Source organism: Chroicocephalus ridibundus, chromosome Z (assembly GCF_963924245.1).
Source record: "Chroicocephalus ridibundus chromosome Z, bChrRid1.1, whole genome shotgun sequence".
Classification (NCBI taxonomy): domain Eukaryota; kingdom Metazoa; phylum Chordata; class Aves; order Charadriiformes; family Laridae; genus Chroicocephalus; species Chroicocephalus ridibundus.
The window spans coordinates 11,454,126-11,472,948 of record NC_086316.1 but is presented as its reverse complement, the minus strand read 5'-3'; the positions used below and the strand labels follow the sequence as shown (position 1 = coordinate 11,472,948).

Genomic DNA, 18,823 nt, shown 5'->3' with positions numbered 1-18,823 from the left:
TGTTGCAGAGCTGCTGGCTGGCATGGGAAAGCTCCTTTCCCTCCCTGCCATCTCTTCTCACAACCTTCACCCAGCGAGCAAACCACCAGGCACCCAGCATCAGACCAGACAAAGGGTCTGCTCCCAGCCCATCTCACATTCACGTATCACGCACTTCACAAGTTTTTAAGAATGAAGACAAAACCTCCTCCATCTAGTTTTACTGCCCCTGCTGCTGGCTGTAAAACCCCACAGTTGTGATTTCAGGGGAGGCCACTATATTATACGATAATAAAAATCAGTAAAGCAAGAGGTCTAACTCACTTTGTTTCATACCATAGGAAAAAAAAAAAAAAAAAGATGACACAAACCATTTTGAATAAGCTGTAGGAACTGAAATTAACTACTACAGCAATCTTACCACAACTTAATAGTAAGAGCACTAAATTTTAATTAGAAAGCTTTATGAATCTTAGTCTTTACCTTTGCTAGCCACCACTAAACTTAAAATGCAGTCCACGCAATAACACTCTTCCTATTTTTCCTTTCAAAAGTTGACTAATACAGTTATAGAGATAATTTTTAAATTTTTCTGGAAGCACTGGAAGAAAGAAGTAATGGAGGGGTGACATTTACTAAAGTAGAGCTTTATCCCCATCTGAAAAGCCAATACTTAAGAGATCTCAGATTTTACAAAGGCTTCTTCTTCCTCAATATCACTTTAAACCCCATCTCAAATTTAGGACTCTAATATTTCCCTGTTATTGGTTCCCACCTATAGTACCCTCTGCAATAGCTAATCATGTATGTTTATGAAATTACTTCCACAGTCAAGCTACTGCAGTTCAACTCTGGTGAACGTGGGGCTGGGGGAAGAACACGCTGTCAGAGGCAAAGGACCAACTTTCAATGCAGTCCAGAGAATTTAACACAAAACAAAACACCAAAAACCAAAACCACAAAAGATTTATTTTTACTTATGCTGGTGAGAAAGCCAAAGTGAAAGAGAGAAAGGAGGAAAGGAAGGGGACTTTACTGGAAACACAACTGGAAAATCCCATGCCCAATCCTGCAGGGCTCTACGTAAACCGCTCCAAGAACAAACTCACACATCAGAAGCAATGGAAAAACATAGGGCACAGCGAGGTCGCTGTGAGCCTCCTAGATTCTCTCCATTGTGGAGAGGCCCCTGCTCTGCCAGGGCGTGTTGGAGGGAATAATTCAAATAAGATTAAATCACTACTAACCTTCAGCGCATCACTGAATTCTTTATTTTTGGGATAGTCTTGCAAGTTTCCCTTTACAAATATGAAAGCTGGAAGTAATTTCTTGAAAGATTGCTGCGTCACCCAGAATCTGCTTATGAGCTATGTGCCAACCATAGTCTCTGTCAGACTTGCACACTGCATTAGAAAGCACCTGAGAAATCATCTCTGGTTTAATAAGTAGCCTTAGAACCACCATATGTGTGCCACAGCTATGACAGTCAAATTTTGCTATGGATTAAAAATACCCCACAATCAAGAATGAACTGCATCCAGGCAAAATTTGTAACAGATATTCATGTATTTTGGCAGAATCACAACTGCTTTCCATGCTGCTGTGTTGTATTTCACACAGTATTTCATTTTTTGTGGCGTTCTCTCGGGAAAAAAAAAGGTGTTTACAAGATGATGAATGTAAATATGGAGAATTTAACAGTGGGCATTGCATATGAAGAGATGTTCCCTTTCGCTGTACATAAAAGAACCAAAGTGGCAGGAAAACTAGATATATCTTTGTACGCTGCTTCTGGAAACAGGGATACAATTTGTGTCAACAGACATGGTGTATGTGGAATATGAAATCCCCAAGTTACCATGGCAATGCAGTTACCTATCTGTGAGAAAATGCATGTTTCACTTCTGGTTCTTTCCAGTCTCCATTTAAAACTACAAGGAGGAATACAGGTTTCAGCACTTACCACCACACCTCATGCAAAAAAGGAAAGGAACAGATTTCAACACACAGATAACGTTTGCAAATTTTACCAGAAAGTCACATCATTAACAGCAAGGCTCTAGGCCATGCTTTATAAACTTCCAAATCCTGCAACACTGGCCATAAAAGGGTCAGAGTTATTTCTAAGACTTGCTACTTCAGAACTCATCTTGCAGCCTCCCAAGTCAACAGCAAAACCCCAGCCTGCCATGAAACATGCCCTTTCTTCCTGTTCTGCTGTACAGTAGGTAGCTTGCCAAAGGGAACAACTGAGGGAAAGACACAGAAAGGACAAAGTAAATAAATAGCTTAATGTTTTCCATCCGTTAACAAGGGTGTTTCCCTTCCTTATATATATTTGTTTTTTAATTAAAATCACGGAAGTGAACTCTCTGAATGCCTGGTCTTACTAGGTTGATAGTTCACTATTTATCTATCTTCTTATCAAAGAAGCGTCCCTCTTGGTCCAGCTAAGCGCAATTCCATTTCATGTGCCCAGGTTCTCCTGCTTGTCCTTATGCAAGATAAAGAGTTATCTCCCTCTGGCATTCATAGATGCTATGCACAGCATGTCAGCTATTCTGCACAGACCCCCCAGCAATGTATATTTGTGTAGTTGAGCATCAAGTGAAACACATACCATTCTTTTTATGAAAACTGACGGAGGAAACTACGGGGGATAGGACATGTCAAGCTAACTGTACTTCATAATTTAAGTAATCACCACAAAAGCATCCTAGGAACCAAAAACAGAGACTGAGTCCCCCACAAAACAGAGCAGAGTGGGTCAGCAAAATTCTGTGCGTAAAGCCAGAATTTATCTTCACTTTCCTGAAAAGTGTCTGTTTGACAGATTAGTGGGACTGCCACATTAAAGCATTTCTAGAACTCTGTTTCAGTAAATCAAACAAAAAAAAATATCTCTTCCATTACCTGAGCTCTGTAAAACCATTACATTGCGTTAGCATCCCCCACATTCTCTCCACAAGGCCCTATGATAAATAAAGAGCACTGGACACAGGAGCGTTTCAGCTTCACTGCCTGGACGGCAGGGGTAGTTTTAGGGACAGGGATAGTTTTAGCCCTTGCTAAAGCCAAAGCTCAAACACACCCTTCAGTCCCCCTGAGCTAAACAATTGCTTCTACACTATTCTGCATGCAGAAGGAAGAATAAAGCTCTCGCCTGTTGTGCCACTACTAAAATAGGAGTCAAATTCTTGTTCAAATGGTATTAGACTCTGGGAGAAAATATATCCAGTATGATTACAGTAGCTAACAGTGAGTCAGGATTTGCTGGTGCTATTCCTGGCTCTACCAGTAACCCATCGTGTGCCTACAGCCAAATCACTTAAGGGGGCATTTGTAAAAGTAGGCCAGTCACCGGGTTATTTTAAAAGATTTGACTGGAAAGGGCTGGGAGTGTCTTGGGGAGGAGGGATATATTGTCTTTTTTCATTCTGTTCTTCCATTTTATAGAAAATATTTTACATAAAGCTTGAATAGCATACTGAAATCCAAATATTTGCAACATGCCAGGCTCAGGCTCTCCATTCAAGTGGCTAACTATTCTTACTCAAGATTAACTTTCCTTTCTCTTGCATCTGAACTCTTAACGGCTTCAGGGTCAATTTATTGATTTTGCATTAATTTTTTTAACTACCATATCTCCATTCTTATGCTGCCTTCAAACAATTTGCCCTCTAAAATGGTAAGCACCCTTATACAGAGTTGAAGCAAGCAGTAAGAGTTTCTGTGTTTGACTGGCGCTGTAGATCAAAGCTGCCTATAGCCATATGTACATAAAGCAAGGAAAACGGGTTCTCCAATCTAAAAGTACCAGTAATTGTTCTTGTTTGGGACTACTCATCATCCTAAAAAGCAACAGATTTATTTCCAAATATGCCAAAATTTAATAATTTAAGTGTATCAAAAGGCAGTAGGCCCACCTGGAGGCTGTTCAGTTTCCCTCTCTTTCTCTACATTATTTTTTTTTCCCTGTTAGCTTTAATCTTTATCTAAGACTACAGCATTTTCTATTCAGTGACAAATGAGCTACTAGGTAAAAACCAAACGAAACTAAAAAAATCCACTCCCTTTCCTCCCCCCTCCAAAAAATATTTCTAACCAAACCAATAAAAATCCCTCAATGCTGAAGGATACAGGGGTCAAATAACCTGAATGACATCATGTAATTATTAACACGAATCTCAATCTAGGGACATTTGTCCTTCCAGCGCAGCTTAACACAAAAGGCTGTGCAGCAACTGGCACATGGCTGAGGACTAATTTTTTGCAGGATCAGATTGGAAACTGGGGAGTTAGATTACACACAGATAAAAGCAGGAGTTACAAGCAAGAGATCTCGCACTGACTGGCTTCACCAAGGGGAATCGTGTTAGCACCGTAGAACAGACAGAATAGTCTCTTGGATGACAGCAGCAGTGAGGTTTGTCACAGACATGATTACTATTTATCCCAGTTGTCAATGGAATAAATAGCTTGGCATTTCTGTCCTCCAATTCAAGGATCAGTGTAACTGGAAGATCCTTTTCACTCCACTGCAAGATCCTGGCTCTTCGGCTACGCAGAGGACATCCCCACCATTATCATTACCTTATTCCACCCAGCCTAGTTCCAGTAACCCCTAACAAAGAGCAGCACAAGGATGCTCTCTACACAGCAGCACACCGAGAATGACCAAAAAAACCCCAAAATCCACCCCAAGTGACACATTGTACGGAAACGCCTTAGAACTGAAAGCCAATAGCGCAAACACGCTCCAACCATTTCTTCTGCCCTTCCTCTCAGGGTGGCTGCCAAGTACTATTTCAGGGCAACCAAAGGCCCTCTCGCTGGGCTGAGTCATGCATTACCTTGCTGTTAACTCTTCACGGTTGTCTAAGAACTGGGTCTGTGCCCAGGCAGGAAAAGCAGGGAAAGAAAAACCGTTCTTTAACACTCCATAGGCGTTAAAGCCATGGAGGAGCCGATCCTCTACCGCGGCGGGAGGGATGCGGAGGTGACAAGATGGAACAAAGCGTACAGGGGCTGCCGGTGTCACCCCGGGGTGGGGGGCGGAATTCTGCGGCTTCAGGACCCCCGCGGGCTCCTTCCCGGTGAGGCCCCGCAAGGTCAGGCCGCGGTGGGCCCGGGGCTGAGGGAGGCCGCCCGCCGCAGCCTTCAAGTTTCCGCTTCCCGACATGGCTGCCCAGGGCCGGGAGCCGGGCCCCGTGGCGGAGGTGGGGGGACGACGCCGAGGAGTGATCCTGATCGGGGTCTCGATCGGGGTCTCGCCCCTCCAGCTCAGCTACGGGGCCCGGCTCCCGGCCCGGCCCCCGAATCGAGATCCTCCCCCCGCGACCCGGCGCCGCGGCCACTTACTGAGCTCGTCCTGGGCAGCCGCGGCGGCCGCAGCCATGTTGCCAACTGGGGAGGGAGGGGAGGCGGTGAGAAAGGCGCCGCAGCCCCGGCCCCGGCCGCTCCCCGCCCCTCTCCGCCGGCTCGGCACAGGCACGGGGCCGGCTGCTTCCTCCTCCCGCCGCCGCCGCCGCCGCTGCCTCCTCCTCCTTCTTCTTCTTCTCTCTGCCGCTCTCCTCGACGCCAACCACCGCGGGGGATGGCGGGGCACGGCAGCGCCCGCCCTCCCGTCACCGCCGTTTTATATTTAGAAAGAGCTGAGCCATCGTCCCCGCCGCCCGCCCCCGCCGCGCACACGCACCGGCCCGCCGGCGCCGCGAGGAGCTCTACCGCCCTCCCCCACTCCCGCCTTTCCCTCCCCCCTTTCCGCCCGCGGCTCCCGGTGGGTCCCGAGGAGAAGGGCGGCGTGGGGGCGGCAGACTGACCCGAGTCCGCGCTGACCTCCATGGCGGCCGCCGGCTGTCCCCGCTCCCGGCAGGGGCGGAGGAGGGAACGGGCCCGGCGAGCGGCGGGCGGCACAGCTGCGCCCCCTATCGGCCGACGGTGGCGCCGGCGAGCCGCGAGCTCCGCCCACCGCCTGGCTCGGCCCCGCCCACCGCCCGGCACGGCCCCGCCCAGCCCGCATCTTGGCCCGCAGCTCGCCGCATCCCAGCCCGCATCCTGGCGCAGCCCCGGGTCTGCCCACAGCGTGCTGCCCGGCTGCCCTCCTCACCCGGCTCCGGGGCTGTGGCTGCCTCAGCCCGAGGCCTCAGAATATAAAACCATAAATTCATAGGATGGTTTGGCTTGGAAGGGACCTTAAAGATCATCTGGACAGGGCAGGGACACCTCCCAGTAGACCAGGTTGCTCAAAGCCCCATCCAGCCTGGCCTTGAACACCTCCAGAGATGGGGCATCCACAGCTTCTCTGGGCAACCTGTTCCAGTGCCTTACCACCCTGACAGGAAAGCATTTCTTCCTAATATCTAATCTAAATCTCCCCTTTTTCAGTTTGAAACCATTATGTCTCATCCTGTCGCGCCACTCCCTGATGAAGTGTCCCTCCCCATCTTTTCTGTAGGCCCCCTTTAGGTACCGGAAGGCTGCTAGAAGGTCTCCCCGGAGCCTTCTCCTCTCCAGGCTGAACAACCCCAACTCTCTCAGCCTGTCTTCATAGGAGAGATGCTCCAGCCCTACGATCATCTTCGTGGTCCTCCTCTGGACCCACTCCAACAGGTCCATGTCCTTCCTGTGCTGAGGACTCCAAAGCTGGACACAGTACTCCAGGTGGGGTCTCACCAGAGCAGAGGGGCAGAATCACCTATCTTGATCTGCTGGCCATGCTTCTTTTGATGCAGCCCAGGATGTGGTTGGCTTTCTGGGCTGCGAGTGCACATTGCTGGCTCATGTTGAGCTTCTCATCAACCAACACCCTCAAGTTCTTCTCCTCAGGGCTGCTCTCAACCCATTCTTGATCCAGCCTGTACTTGTGTTTCGGATTACCTTGACCCATGTGCAGGAGCTTGCACTCGGCCTTGTTGAACTTCATAGTGTTCACACAGGCCCACCTCTGAAGCCTGTCCAGGTCCCTCTGGATGGCATCCCTTCCCTCCAGTGTGTCAACCACCCCACTCAGCTTGGTGTCATTGGCAAACTTGCTGAGGGTGCACTCCATCCCACTGCCCATGTCACCAACAAAGATGTTGGACAGCACTAGCCCCAGTATTCCCTGAGGAATCCCACTTAAAAAAAAAAGTTCAATACTGTCACTGCTGAGCTACTGTATTCCAAAGTGATTAACTAAAGGGAGAAATCTGCATTGTAAAACACCTCATGCTTGAGCCTGGGGCTGCTCAGGCTGCAGGAGGAAGGTGTGACCCCACACAGCGTCTTTCTCCTGAGTCCTCCAGTGCCACCGGCAGTCTCTGCTGGGAGCGAGTCAGCCAGATGCTCAAATGAAGAGACCCCTGGGGTAATCCTGGCAGCTGGCGGCATGGCATGATGCCCCCTGGCCAGCTTCTTTAATGCCACCCGCATGGGACTGGCTGGTAATCTGTCCCAATGGATGCAGAAAATGGTTGAAAGAAAAAAAAAGGGGGGTTGACAAAACCGGCTGTGGACAATTTTTGCTCTGTTTGCCAAGCTCAAGACCCAAGGAGCTGAGTGTCAGCCCTTGACACTGAGAGGCTGGACCCTAATGCACTGCAAGGAGGTGGAATTTTTTGGAGGAAGCAGATTTGGGACTCGAACTCCATCTCTCAAGGAAATGATGGATAGTTATTAATGCAAAAAGGGGGCGGGCAGAGGAGCCCGGCAGTGTACAATGCATGCTCATCCCGAGCAGAAGAACAGCACGTGTTCTCCAGCGAGCCCGGTACTTTTGTGGTGGACTTTTCCAGCGTCAAGCATCGATCTGCTTAGTGGCTGGAAAGCTGCCCAGTGGAAAAGGACGTGGGGGTGTTGGTGGACAGACAGCTGAGTATGAGCCAGCAGTGTGCCTGCGTGGCCAAGGCGGCCAACAGCATTCTGGCTTGTATCAGGAATAGCGTGGCCAGCAGGAGTAGGGAAGTGATGGTGCCTCTGTACTTGGCACTGGTGAGGCCTCACCTGGAATACCGTGTTCAGTTTTGGGTCAAACACCTCACAAAAGACATTGAGGTGCTGGAGCGGGTCCAGAGAAGGCCAATGAAGCTGGACTGGGGTCTGAAGAACAAGGAGGAGCAGCTGAGGGAGGCAGGTTTTTTTAGCCTGGAGAAACGGAGGCTGAGGGGAGACCTCGCTCTCTGTTATAGATTGTGGCCCAATAATTGACAGGAACCAGTCCAATTAATCAAATTAGTTTATTAAGCAAGCGGCAGCAAGCAAAACAGCGCTGGGCGGCCGAGGAGTCTTTGCTCCGCCAACGGTACACACCCACTTCCCGAAAGTAGCTGATTATATACTCTTCTGGTTCCCGTATACGTGTCAATCCTGGTATATTCTGTGTCTGAGCGACGTGTTGCTAGGGGGTCGGTCTTGTCCCGCCTCCTGATGGTCGTGAGGCTGAAGGCTCCTCATCTTTATCAGTGTCCTTGGGGAGACCCTTTTCAGCTTATCTCACAACTTAGCTCTTCCCTTTGAAGTGTTAAAACACACCAGATGCCTGTGATTTAGGCCTTGAGGTGTCAAAGTGCACCAGCTAACACGCTGGATGCCTGCGATTTAAGTATGTGAAGAGTCGAAACAGTGTAAGTTTTCACCAGCCTTTAAGAAAGCCTGATTTGATTAACAAACATGATTCTATTTATTACACTCTCTACAACCACCTGAGAAGAGGTTGTAGAGAGGTGGGGGTCCGTCTCTTCTCCCACATAACAAGGGGAAACGTCCTCAACCTATGCCAGGGGACGTTTAGGATGCATATTAGGAAAAACTTCTTCACAGAAAGGGTTATCAAACATTGCAATACGCTGCCCAGCGAAGCGGTCGGGTCACCATCCCTGGAAGCACTTAAAAGGCGGCTAGACGCGCTGCTGAGGGACTTGTTTTAGTTCTGTCAGTGTTTGGATCAACGGCTGGACGAAGTGATCTGAAAGGTCTTTTCCAACCGAGACAACTCCATGATTTTAATGTGGTTTTAGCGGGACAGGCCCGATCCTCACTGAGGGGGCCCCGCCGCCATCTCGCCGCCGCCGCCGCCGCCGGGGCCCGCCCCGTGCGCGCCTGCGCACGGGGCGGGCCCCGGCGGCGGCGGCGGCGAGATGGCGGCGGTCGGCGGCCCGGGTCCGTCCCGGCTGTGGCTGCTGTGCCTGTGCGCGGTCCTGCTGCCGCGGGGGGCTCGGGGCCTGACGGAGGGCCTGTACTGCGGGCGGCGAGTCTGCTACGAGGTGCTGGGCGTCAGCCGCCAGGCCAGCAAGGCGGAGATCGCCCGCGCTTACCGGCAGCTGGCCCGCAAGTATCACCCCGACCGTTACCGGGGGGAGGCCGGCGGCGGGCCGCAGGCGGCGCACGAGAAGTTCCTCCTCATCGCCACCGCCTACGAGACCCTCAAGGTGAGAGAGCGGGACCACCGCCGCGGCCGGAGCCGCTCCGGTAAGAGACAGCGGAGGGGGCCGCCCCGGGTGGGCCGTGCCGGGGGTTGGGAGGGGCCGCCCGCCGCCGCCGCCGCTTCCCTCAGGTGCGGGGCTGGGGCTAACGCCGGCCGGGGCAGGCTGCTCTCCTCTGTGTTCCGTTTACCGGGGCTCCGACTACCCGTCGTGGCGTAGGGCAAGAGCTTGGCCGCAGGCAGGGAGATTAAGCAGCCGCGTGTTGCCAGGAGAAAAGCCGTGACTTTAAAAAAAAACCGCGGGAAGGTAGAGTCATAGCATTGTCTCCGTTGGAAGGGACCTTTCAGATCATCTAGTCCAACCATCAACCTAATGCTGACAAAAACCACCACTAAACCATGCCACTCAGCACCACATCTACACCAGTTTTAAACACCTCCAGGGATGGCAATTCCACCACTTCCCTGGGCAGCCTGTTCCAATGTTTGATAACCCTTTCAGTGTAAACGTTTTTCCTAATATCCAGTCTAAACCTCCCCTGGCGCAACTTGAGGCTGTTTGGTCTCGTCCTATCACCTGTTACTTGGGAGAAGAGACTGATCTCCCCCCTGGCTACAGGCTCCTTTCAGGTAGTTGTAGGGAGCAGTGAGGTCTCCCCTCAGCCTCCCTTTGTCCGGATTAAACAACCCCGTCTCCCTCAGCTGCTCCTCATAAGACTTATGCTCCAAGGTACATCACTCCCTCCCAAATTTTGCTGGACGGCTGCAGCTCACCTGCTGTGTCTGTCCCCGGAGAGATGTGGCTCGCCTGATGCACCTGACCCATGGGAAGAGATCTGGCTCAAACGTCAGGATCCTGCCCCAATTTGGACCTGCACACCTTGCAGGTGTCATCTTCTTGTAGCAGGACTGGAGCCTCACAGGGTCACGCTGTGTGCATCTGCAGCTCTAGGTTTTCTTTCCTTTGTGTGGGCTTAGCCGTCTTGTTTCCCACTAGCAGTCAGGGAGGAGGTGGGGGGAAAACCCCCAGAAACATTCTGCAATAGCCAGTCCAAGAGTAGAGGGGGGAGGATACAGTTCTCTTGAAAATCTCTTTCTATTTAGTATTTGTTGTCTTGAAAATCCTTTTCTATTTAGAATGAACCGACTGGGCTTTAACTTAGGGGTATACCCTTAAAGGAAAAAGTAACGGTGACGCAAGTAGCATATAGAATCTGCAAGGGAGGCTTACCAGGGCAAAATGTGCTTGGCTTGGGACTCAGGAATGGGACTCAGGACGGGACTCGGGAATGGAAGGAAGAAATCTGTAGGACTTTTAAGGCTGCAAGGGAGAAAAAAGGGGAATTTTTTTGGGGGTAGGAAAGCAATGCAACTGAGGATGGCAAAATTAAATTTCTCGTCTCTTAATTACATGGCTGAAAATGAGGAGAAACTCCAAGAAAATGAGAACAATGAGATTTTGAAATGGCCTTCCATTGGACAGATTCCACAGCCCTGTAAGCTAATGCTAAAAGATTTGTAAAACAATCGCTTTAATAGGTTCTGCATCTGAAAATCTTTTCCTGAGCGATACTTATTAACTCTAGTCCATCTGGATTTCCCATTCTGAAGTTAAAAATACATATTATGTGGATTTCAGTTGCCTCTCTTTATTTCAGTATTAAATGTCTTCATGCAGCGCGTGCTTATTCATTTAAGACCACATATGTCAGATGTGCGTGGGCGGATGAGTGTAAGAACAAATTAATTGACAATATGAGAAAAGGACCAAAGATTTTGTCTGCATTTCATATTCAGTTGGGCTATTGCCAGTTTTGTAGCAGCACGGTCATTAGTGAGACGTAAAATGCAGCTATAACAGAGTAAGTGAAAACAGTGATCTGAACCTATGCATGTTTTTCGTCTCATCCTGCAGGATGAAGAAACACGTAAAGATTACGACTACATGTTGGATCATCCTGAAGAGTATTACAGGCATTATTATCACTACTACAGCAGAAGATTGGCACCTAAAGTGGATGTCAGAATAGTGATCCTAGTTACAGTGTGTGCTATCTCCGTGTTTCAGGTAAGATTCCGTGTTTACATGACAGTGCTCAGTGAGTTTCTGAACGGGAAGAGAAGTATCTGCAGCTCTCGTAATGTGCCAGGTGTTGAACAGTGTCAGTGAGGACGCTCGTTCCTGTCTGCTGTGGTAGACTTCTGTGTGTGGCATCCATAATAAGTCTGAAGTCAGGATGTGCTGAGCAGTTTTTTGACTGCCCTTGGTACCTTGGACAAAGGTAGAGATTAGTTTTTTTCCATGGTAGGATATTTCGTAGAGACAAGTGCAGTTTTTTGAAAGGAGTTACTTAGTTCTTCGTGGCAAGCTGCGAGCAGCCTGTTCCTGAGCACAGGCAGGACGAGCGCTGCAAATAAGCAGGTTCAGGGAAGTTTGCCCTGAAGGTGATAGTTCCAAAGTTATGGAAACGCCTTGTGTTTGTTTTAGGTGAGAAAACTTGTGCTATTGCTGACAAATATTTAAGTGGAAGAAGGTGCATAACTCTTATTTAGCATCTATTAGGTTACTGGTTCAGAATGTCATTAAAAATACCCAAGAAGTTTAAGAGATGAAGGTACAGCTTATTCTGTGGTGCAGATAGCTCACCTTTTAGTGAGATATTGGAAGTTAAAACAAAAATACATTGATCAGAATTTGAGAGCTTGGAATAAGAAATTCCAGTTGTATGTGCAGCCAAATACTTAATTTCTCTTCAGACCTACTTCCAATGGCAGAGTTTCATTTCACCTCTTATTTCTTAAATTTGGCTGTAAATGGAGACGCTCGCGTTCCTGCAGTCCAGCTGCCAGATGATAGCAAATTCAGTGTAAAAGTCTGTGTAAACTGATTTGCCTCTCCCTTGCTTTCTGTTGTTTCTGCTTCTTGGCCTTTGTTAAGGTTGTATAATGTGTATATGTCTGCCCTTTATCTTGGTGAACAGTGTGAAATGCTGCTGTTTTAAAAAGTTGCCTCAATAAGACGTGTTCACCCCACGCACTGTGTTTCTGGTTTGTTGTTCAGGTTTGGGGTTTTTTTGCCATTGAAATTCAGAGGGTAGCTGGAGATTAGAGCAGGATGTTGAATCTTGTAACGTGAATCCTGTCAGACTAATGAGATTGTCACATACTTAATCCATGTTTAATTACATGTTTTACATGGGTAACAATTTTATAATGAAATTTCTTATACCAGCTACTTTATTGATAAATCCAAGGGGGCTTTTGAGAAAGGTCAGCACAGCCTAGCATTAACCTTCAGGAGGCCACCGTCTTCTTGTGAACAAAACCAATCTGAACAGTGTCTGCTTGTCCGTCCTCATCACTGTATATTGCTATGGGATACACATCTATACATCTATTTTCCAGGTGCCTTACTAAGTTTGCAGGAATAATTATAGTTTCTGTAATATTGCAGAAGAAGTGCTGTTACCTTCAGTTTTTACCCTTGTTGCAATTGTGGTTAAAGGTGTATGACAGCATTATTTTTCTTTTCCTGGCAAACCTCCAAATAGGAATGTGTCTGTATAAAAACATGGGTTTTTTTACTTGCACTGTTCTTCAATTACAGTTCTTCAGCTGGTGGAGTAGTTACAATGAAGCTATCAACTACCTTGCTACAGTGCCAAAATACCGTATACAAGCTACTGAGATTGCCAGGCAACAAGGTTTACTCAACAAAACTAAAGAAAAAGGCAAGAACAGGCGGTCTAAAGAAGAAATTCGTGAAGAAGAGGAAGAAATCATCAAAGACATTATTAAAAATAAAATAGATATAAAAGGCGGTTATCAGAAGCCCAAGATATATGATATCCTTCTATTTCAGATCCTTCTTGCTCCTTTTTACTTGTGCAAATACGTAGCTTGGTACTGTTGGTGGATTTACTGTTTCACTATTAAAGGGCAAGAGTACGGTGTGGAAGAGAAACTATATATCATACGGAGGTACATGAAAATGTCTCAGTCTCAGTTTGACAGCCTAGAAGATCATCAAAAAGAGACCTTTCTTGAACGGCAGCTGTGGATACGAGAAAACTATGAGGTGGGTGGCTCTGGTGAAAAAGCTAATGTTAGTTATCCAGCACTCCCAGAGTCAGAACGGCTATTTTGTGAAGGTGCTTGGGACGGGGTTGTGTTAAGCATTGCTTCAATTTTAGCTGTTGCTTTCTGAATTGAAAACCGTTAGACAACCACTTTCTGTGTTTTCTTCGACTTTTTATGCTCATGGACTGGTAGACATCAGCTCCTGACTGTGACCATGCATACAGGAAGGGATTTGCTCAATCCACCCGTGATTATTAGGCAATCTATGCATACAAGATTTAGTTTAATGTGATGAAAGGCTTTATTATAACTATGTGGTATGACAAAATTATTACAGTGGGTTGAAGAATGATCTCCAAACAGTAATAATTTGTAATAAGGATTACCTGGATCATCTGAAACTCCTGTTTCATCAGTCTTCTAAGCTGTTACTTCCTAACTCGTTCTTTTTAAGCTGTCCCTTGATAGGCCTTGTTCTTTGGCCTTCAGTTAGCCAGGGACTGTTCTTGCTGTGCTGTATACCTGTTCAAGTAAAGATGACATATGAAATACCATTGGGCATAACTGCAACTCTTGCCATGGATAGCCAGCTACTAAATAGTCAGTACGTAATTATTTTTTTTAATCTTTCTGTGAGACCAGTGAAAGAACATTAGCCACAGCATGGAATTTACAGTCCAGGATGACTTGGGATGCTGGGGGGTGGCAGACTGACAAAACGTTTTCATTGTTCCACAGAAGCTCATATGTGGGCCATCTGGGTGGGAAGAGAATCTGGGAACACAAACTTGGCCTGCTTAAGGGGAAGAGGAGATGTTGCTGCAGCTCTGCATATGCTGGGGAAAGAAATGGGATGGTGGCGGAACTGCCTTTGTTGCTGGCAGGGCACCAAAGATTAGAGAATGCTTCTTTAAAAGTAGGCAGGTGTGGATTACTCTAGAAACTTGGAAGAGGAAAATAGCAAAATTGATGCTAATGTAAGGAAAGGATTAGCCAACAGGTACATAAACATGTTGAATTACAATGGGTTTGCTAGAAAACAATCTGGAAGTCGAGAGATCAAGTAATGTTACTAGTCAAAGCAGATGTTATATGTAAAAAGTAAGATAGGATGGATATGCTGTTGTAGAGAAAAAAATGACATGGTTTGGGATCCGTGCTGTTTCTATTTAGTCACTGAATATAAAAGAGCTCTATTTGCCAGAAGTGATGTCTGTTTATCCCAGACTCATCTCCTGTGGTGGTCAGCTGTTGATTTTTACTGAAAAATACGTGAAAGTTGCACCCATATAGCAATCTGCTATAATTTGCAGCTTTGGGAATTCCTGAAAAGGAAATGGCGTATTTGTAGGTAATTGCTTTAATGAGTTTTTCTTCAATAAACTTATCTAGTCACTCCCGTGAATGCATTAAAACTTCCAGTGTCTGCTGTGCCATCTGGTCATGAGTTCAGCAATACGTGTAGAAGTTGGTTTTTTTTAAGCCATACAGACACCTGCTGGTTCTTGTATTATTGGAAATGGAGAATAATCATGCTTTATTCTCTTTTTCTCATGCTACCTATGCTCCTGTGTACCAATACCATATCTTACTTGAAATTTAGTCCTATCTTTTTAGGCTGAAAAATCTGCTTAGGTGTTTCTCCCCAAAAGCTTTTCTGTTCTTTGATCATTGGAGATGGCTATCTGCATGTTGTTCAGTTTTCTAGCATCCTTTTAGGATAGGAAAGACTAAGAATTCAATACACAGGTACAGTGTGGAGCTCTGCAATATTTTTTCCCCCCTCTGTTACTTGTCTAATAATTCTTAAAACCTGTATGATCACTGAACATTGAGCTGATGTATTTATAAAGCCATTTATAATATTTTTAAAATCTTGCTCATGTGTAGCAGAACCTTACATTTAATTCCCTTATGGGAAGAAGTAAGATGACACTGAGATGATATAAACCTGTGTGGTGTTGAGATTTACACTGGCTGTGTCTACATAAACTGCCTTCCAGAATGAAAATGCAGATGCTGTTGCTTTTTTTTTTTAGATACTTGACTTTGCTGATAGTCGTAGATTTCATTACAATGACACCATTTCTTGGCAGAATGTAATTACTTCTCATTTGGTACTGCCAGTACTTAATGCAGAGATACTAACTTAGTTGAGAAATGTAATTGGTCATAAAAAGTTCCATAGTAGTATTCTGTCTAGACAAGGACTGTGAAATGGGAAAACAACTACAGTGAGGAGCTGAGCAACTGCATTGAACACTATGTGTGCTGAAACGGGACTCAAAATGTAGCTTTCTGAGCATTAGCAGTTCTTTACTGTAAATTTTATTTGGTCGAACGCATGAGCATCTAGTTCTTTAGCAAAAAAGGATTTTAAAGCTTGCAGCACCATCTTACAAGGAGGTAGTTCTGCTCTCGGCAAAAATACAGAGCTTCTCAACTACAGCCAGTAGGTTTCTTGGCTGAAGGGTACTCCTAGGCTTGATGTTGGTCAAGGGCTGCTTCTATGTGGCAGTTCAGTCTCCTATAAAAACAGTAAGCTGGTCAGTGGTGGAACTGCGAATGCTTACACCCCCCTTGGGGTTCACTTAGGCTGTTTCTTCAGCCTTACTAAAAACTTTTGTCTGTCTATCAGGTCTATAAACGAGAACAAGAGGAAGAGTTAAAGAAGAAGATGGCCATGGATCCTCGATGGAAGAGGTATCGGCGGTGGATGAAAAATGAAGGACCCGGAAGACTGACTTTTATTGATGACTGAAAGTTGCTGAACAAAATGTGTGCTAATGTTGAAAGCGATTTGCAAAACTTTTCACTACATCATTCAGAGTTTTGTCTGCTGTGGCTCAGCAGTGATCTAAAACTCAGGAATTATTAAATCAGGCCGAAAAATAATACAGGTTTACTGTTTTTATAAATCAGACCTATTAAACAGGCTCAGCTCAATGTGTATATGACATTTACTTGGGGATCTGTGTGGAATTCATTATTCCAGACAATGTATTTTCTCTACATATTTCATGTTCATGATCAGTGGAACTATAACTTTAGTCTTTCTGAAACTGTTTCTAGATCAGTCCTTGAAAGTCCTGTTTTTCCTTTTTAAACTGAAGGGTTCCTGCGAACGGACACTGGAAATGCTTATAAAGGATTCTGAAGCAAGGGCCATTTCCTTTTTTCCTCTCTCTTCCCCTCTACTTTTCAATCTAATTTCTAAGATGCCAAATTGTTTTTTGATGTAGACAATATGGGGATTATACCGGACTACTTCTTTTGCTATTCCTGCTCCAGTTGGAAATGAATTTTGTTCTTTGTGGGAATAAATGATGCATGATTGATCATCATCGTGATGCAAACAAGCCTTAAGTCTTTGTTCTACAGAGTGATTCATGAAATAGTGTGCTTAGATCTTTTGCGTTTGGTTTTTCATCTTGTGTGTTGGATTGTACCTGCTTGTTCAGAACAAGTATACCAGTGAATATTAGTCTACTAAATGTGACGTTTATTTCACCAAAGTATTGGTAAAAGGGAAAATGACCCTTTTGTTAAAAAGGGCAATTTTGATGCCTTATGTAAATAAAAGTTTATATAATATACATACTGAACTTGTTTTAAATTCTAAATGTAAAGTATTCTTTATGTGTATCTCTTCTGATCAGACCTCAGAGTACTTAGAATAAATAATGCACAACAGCATGCTGTGGTTTCCTCTGTAACTCAGACCAGGTCAGAGTTTCCGTGATTTGCTGGTAAAAGGGATTCTGTTACTGTTACTGTATTTCTATTACGGAATTTTACTGGGGAAGGGGTGGGTGAGGAGTGTAGTCAGACCGGGCTTCTGCTGTTGTTTATCACATCTGTAAAAACAAATTCCTCAGAAGTGTTTCTGCTGAGGACGGTGCTAGGTTAGCTGGCTTCCGTGGAGACTGGTTCTGGGAGAGGAGCTCTTGAACTTGCTACTCCTGCCAAAGCCCGTAATAGCTAAAAGTTTTAAAAATGCTAATTGATCCATTTTTGAAGCAAGACTTTTCTGATTCTGCAAAGGTGACCTGCCCTCATTTTTTGAGAAAGAGTTTCTGTTCTCTATGTGTCTTTTGCTAGATTATCTTTCACTAGTTCTTGGAATGTCGTCTCAGTTTTGTGTTTAATACATATTCAAAAGCATATTAGAAGTGTTATGCTAAATAGCTAACTTCTGTGTGCATTAGTAAAACTGAAGAGAGATTTGTCCTTCATCTCTGCTGCAGGTAATGTAGCTATAAACTTAATTCACTTTGTATTTAATGGTCAATTCAAATCTAAAATTTGTTAAAGAAGGTGTCTAGAATAAGTTGTGCTTGCTTTCATGAAGTCATCTTTGAGACAGTAGCGGTGTGGCAGGGACACTGCGGAGATGCTCATGACGTGAGAGACCTTCACAGCTTGGGTGTATTGGTGCTTCATCCACCAAAACGCAGTCGGCCTCCTGTAGGAGGGGAGGGGGTATGATGAAGTTGCTGTGATAGAAACAAAGGGAATAAAGGTCAGCACAAATAAAGTGGTTTTGATTGTCAGGTAAGACAGTTACACCTGCAAAAGAACTGGGCACGTGCGTGCATCAGGATATAAACGAGTGGCCACCGTTTTGCAGGCTAAGAGCTCTGCCCTTGCCCTCGTGCCTCACTTTGCTCCCTCCTTTCCCTCCCAAGCCAACTATCTGGGTTATACAAATAAGCAGTCAAAACACAGACCTGTTTTCCCTTTTTGCCTCAGTGAGTTCTAATCAAGATTGATTTCCTGACCTGATGCTACAGGAGGAAACTGATGCAATGGAGGGGCAGTCCCTGGGGAGGACACAAGCGTGTCTGTCGGCGGCAACAGTGTCTCGTCTCTGTAAACACCGAGTGAGTGGAGAAAGGAAAGTCAGCAGGTGTGGTACGAGCCGCTGGAAATGGGCCGTTCTGCAGGCTCGACTTGGGAGTTCCTGGTCTTCTCAACATACGAGCTCTTTGAACACAAACAGATGCAGGCATAAATTTGTGGGATGCAGCAAAAATTTGCTGGGCGGTGGCAGTGCAGCCACATTTCTGTGCTAAAGGACAGAAAAATCTCGTGTGTCTTTACCAAGCTGTCAACGCTGCAGTGACACCTTGTTAGCTGAGGCTACTGAGTGTTTCTAGCCTAACACCTCATTGTAGTTCTAATTGATGTCTGTCTGCTGGGCATAAATTTTCAGGACCTATTTTATCTTGAAATGAATCTGACAAAGCAATTATATAAAAAAAAAAAAGCAGGAATGAGGCAGCTGAGAGTTACAATAGTATCCGGTAAAGCCAGTGAAAGTTGAGATGACTTCAGAGAGAAGTGTTTGTGTGAACAAGTATT

The 18,823-nt window shown here is 45.9% G+C and overlaps 2 protein-coding genes across 3 annotated transcripts in view; one reads left to right on the top strand and one right to left on the bottom strand.

Annotated features, from left to right (window-relative positions):
- Positions 1-5,901, bottom strand: part of ECPAS (Ecm29 proteasome adaptor and scaffold) — a 67,945-nt gene extending 62,044 nt beyond the window's left edge. The window contains exons 1-2 of one of the 2 annotated variants that reach the window (XM_063319343.1): positions 5,802-5,879; positions 5,341-5,385 (exon numbers count right to left, since the gene is read on the bottom strand). In XM_063319343.1, coding sequence (XP_063175413.1) covers positions 5,341-5,385; positions 5,802-5,823 — 67 coding nt within the window. In that variant the 5' untranslated portion in view covers positions 5,824-5,879. Of the gene's footprint in view, positions 1-5,340; positions 5,386-5,801 lie in introns of both variants that reach the window. The other variant, XM_063319345.1, reaches the window with a different exon arrangement.
- A 3,171-nt stretch (positions 5,902-9,072) lies between these two features.
- DNAJC25 (DnaJ heat shock protein family (Hsp40) member C25) lies at positions 9,073-17,175 on the top strand. Its single transcript, XM_063320216.1, has 4 exons — positions 9,073-9,386; positions 11,295-11,447; positions 12,987-13,457; positions 16,098-17,175. The coding sequence occupies exons 1-4, from the start codon at positions 9,096-9,098 to the stop codon at positions 16,218-16,220; spliced, it is 1,038 nt and encodes a 345-aa protein (XP_063176286.1). The 5' UTR covers positions 9,073-9,095; the 3' UTR covers positions 16,221-17,175.
- The last annotated feature ends 1,648 nt before the right edge of the window (positions 17,176-18,823 follow it).

Coding starts and splice junctions, on each gene's coding strand:
- DNAJC25 (XM_063320216.1), top strand. CDS start 9,096: ATGGCGGCGGTCGGCGGCCCGGGTCCGTCCCGGCTGTGGCTGCTGTGC. Junction 11,448..12,986: donor GTGCTATCTCCGTGTTTCAG/GTAAGATTCCGT, acceptor CTTCAATTACAG/TTCTTCAGCTGGTGGAGTAG. Junction 13,458..16,097: donor GGATACGAGAAAACTATGAG/GTGGGTGGCTCT, acceptor TCTGTCTATCAG/GTCTATAAACGAGAACAAGA.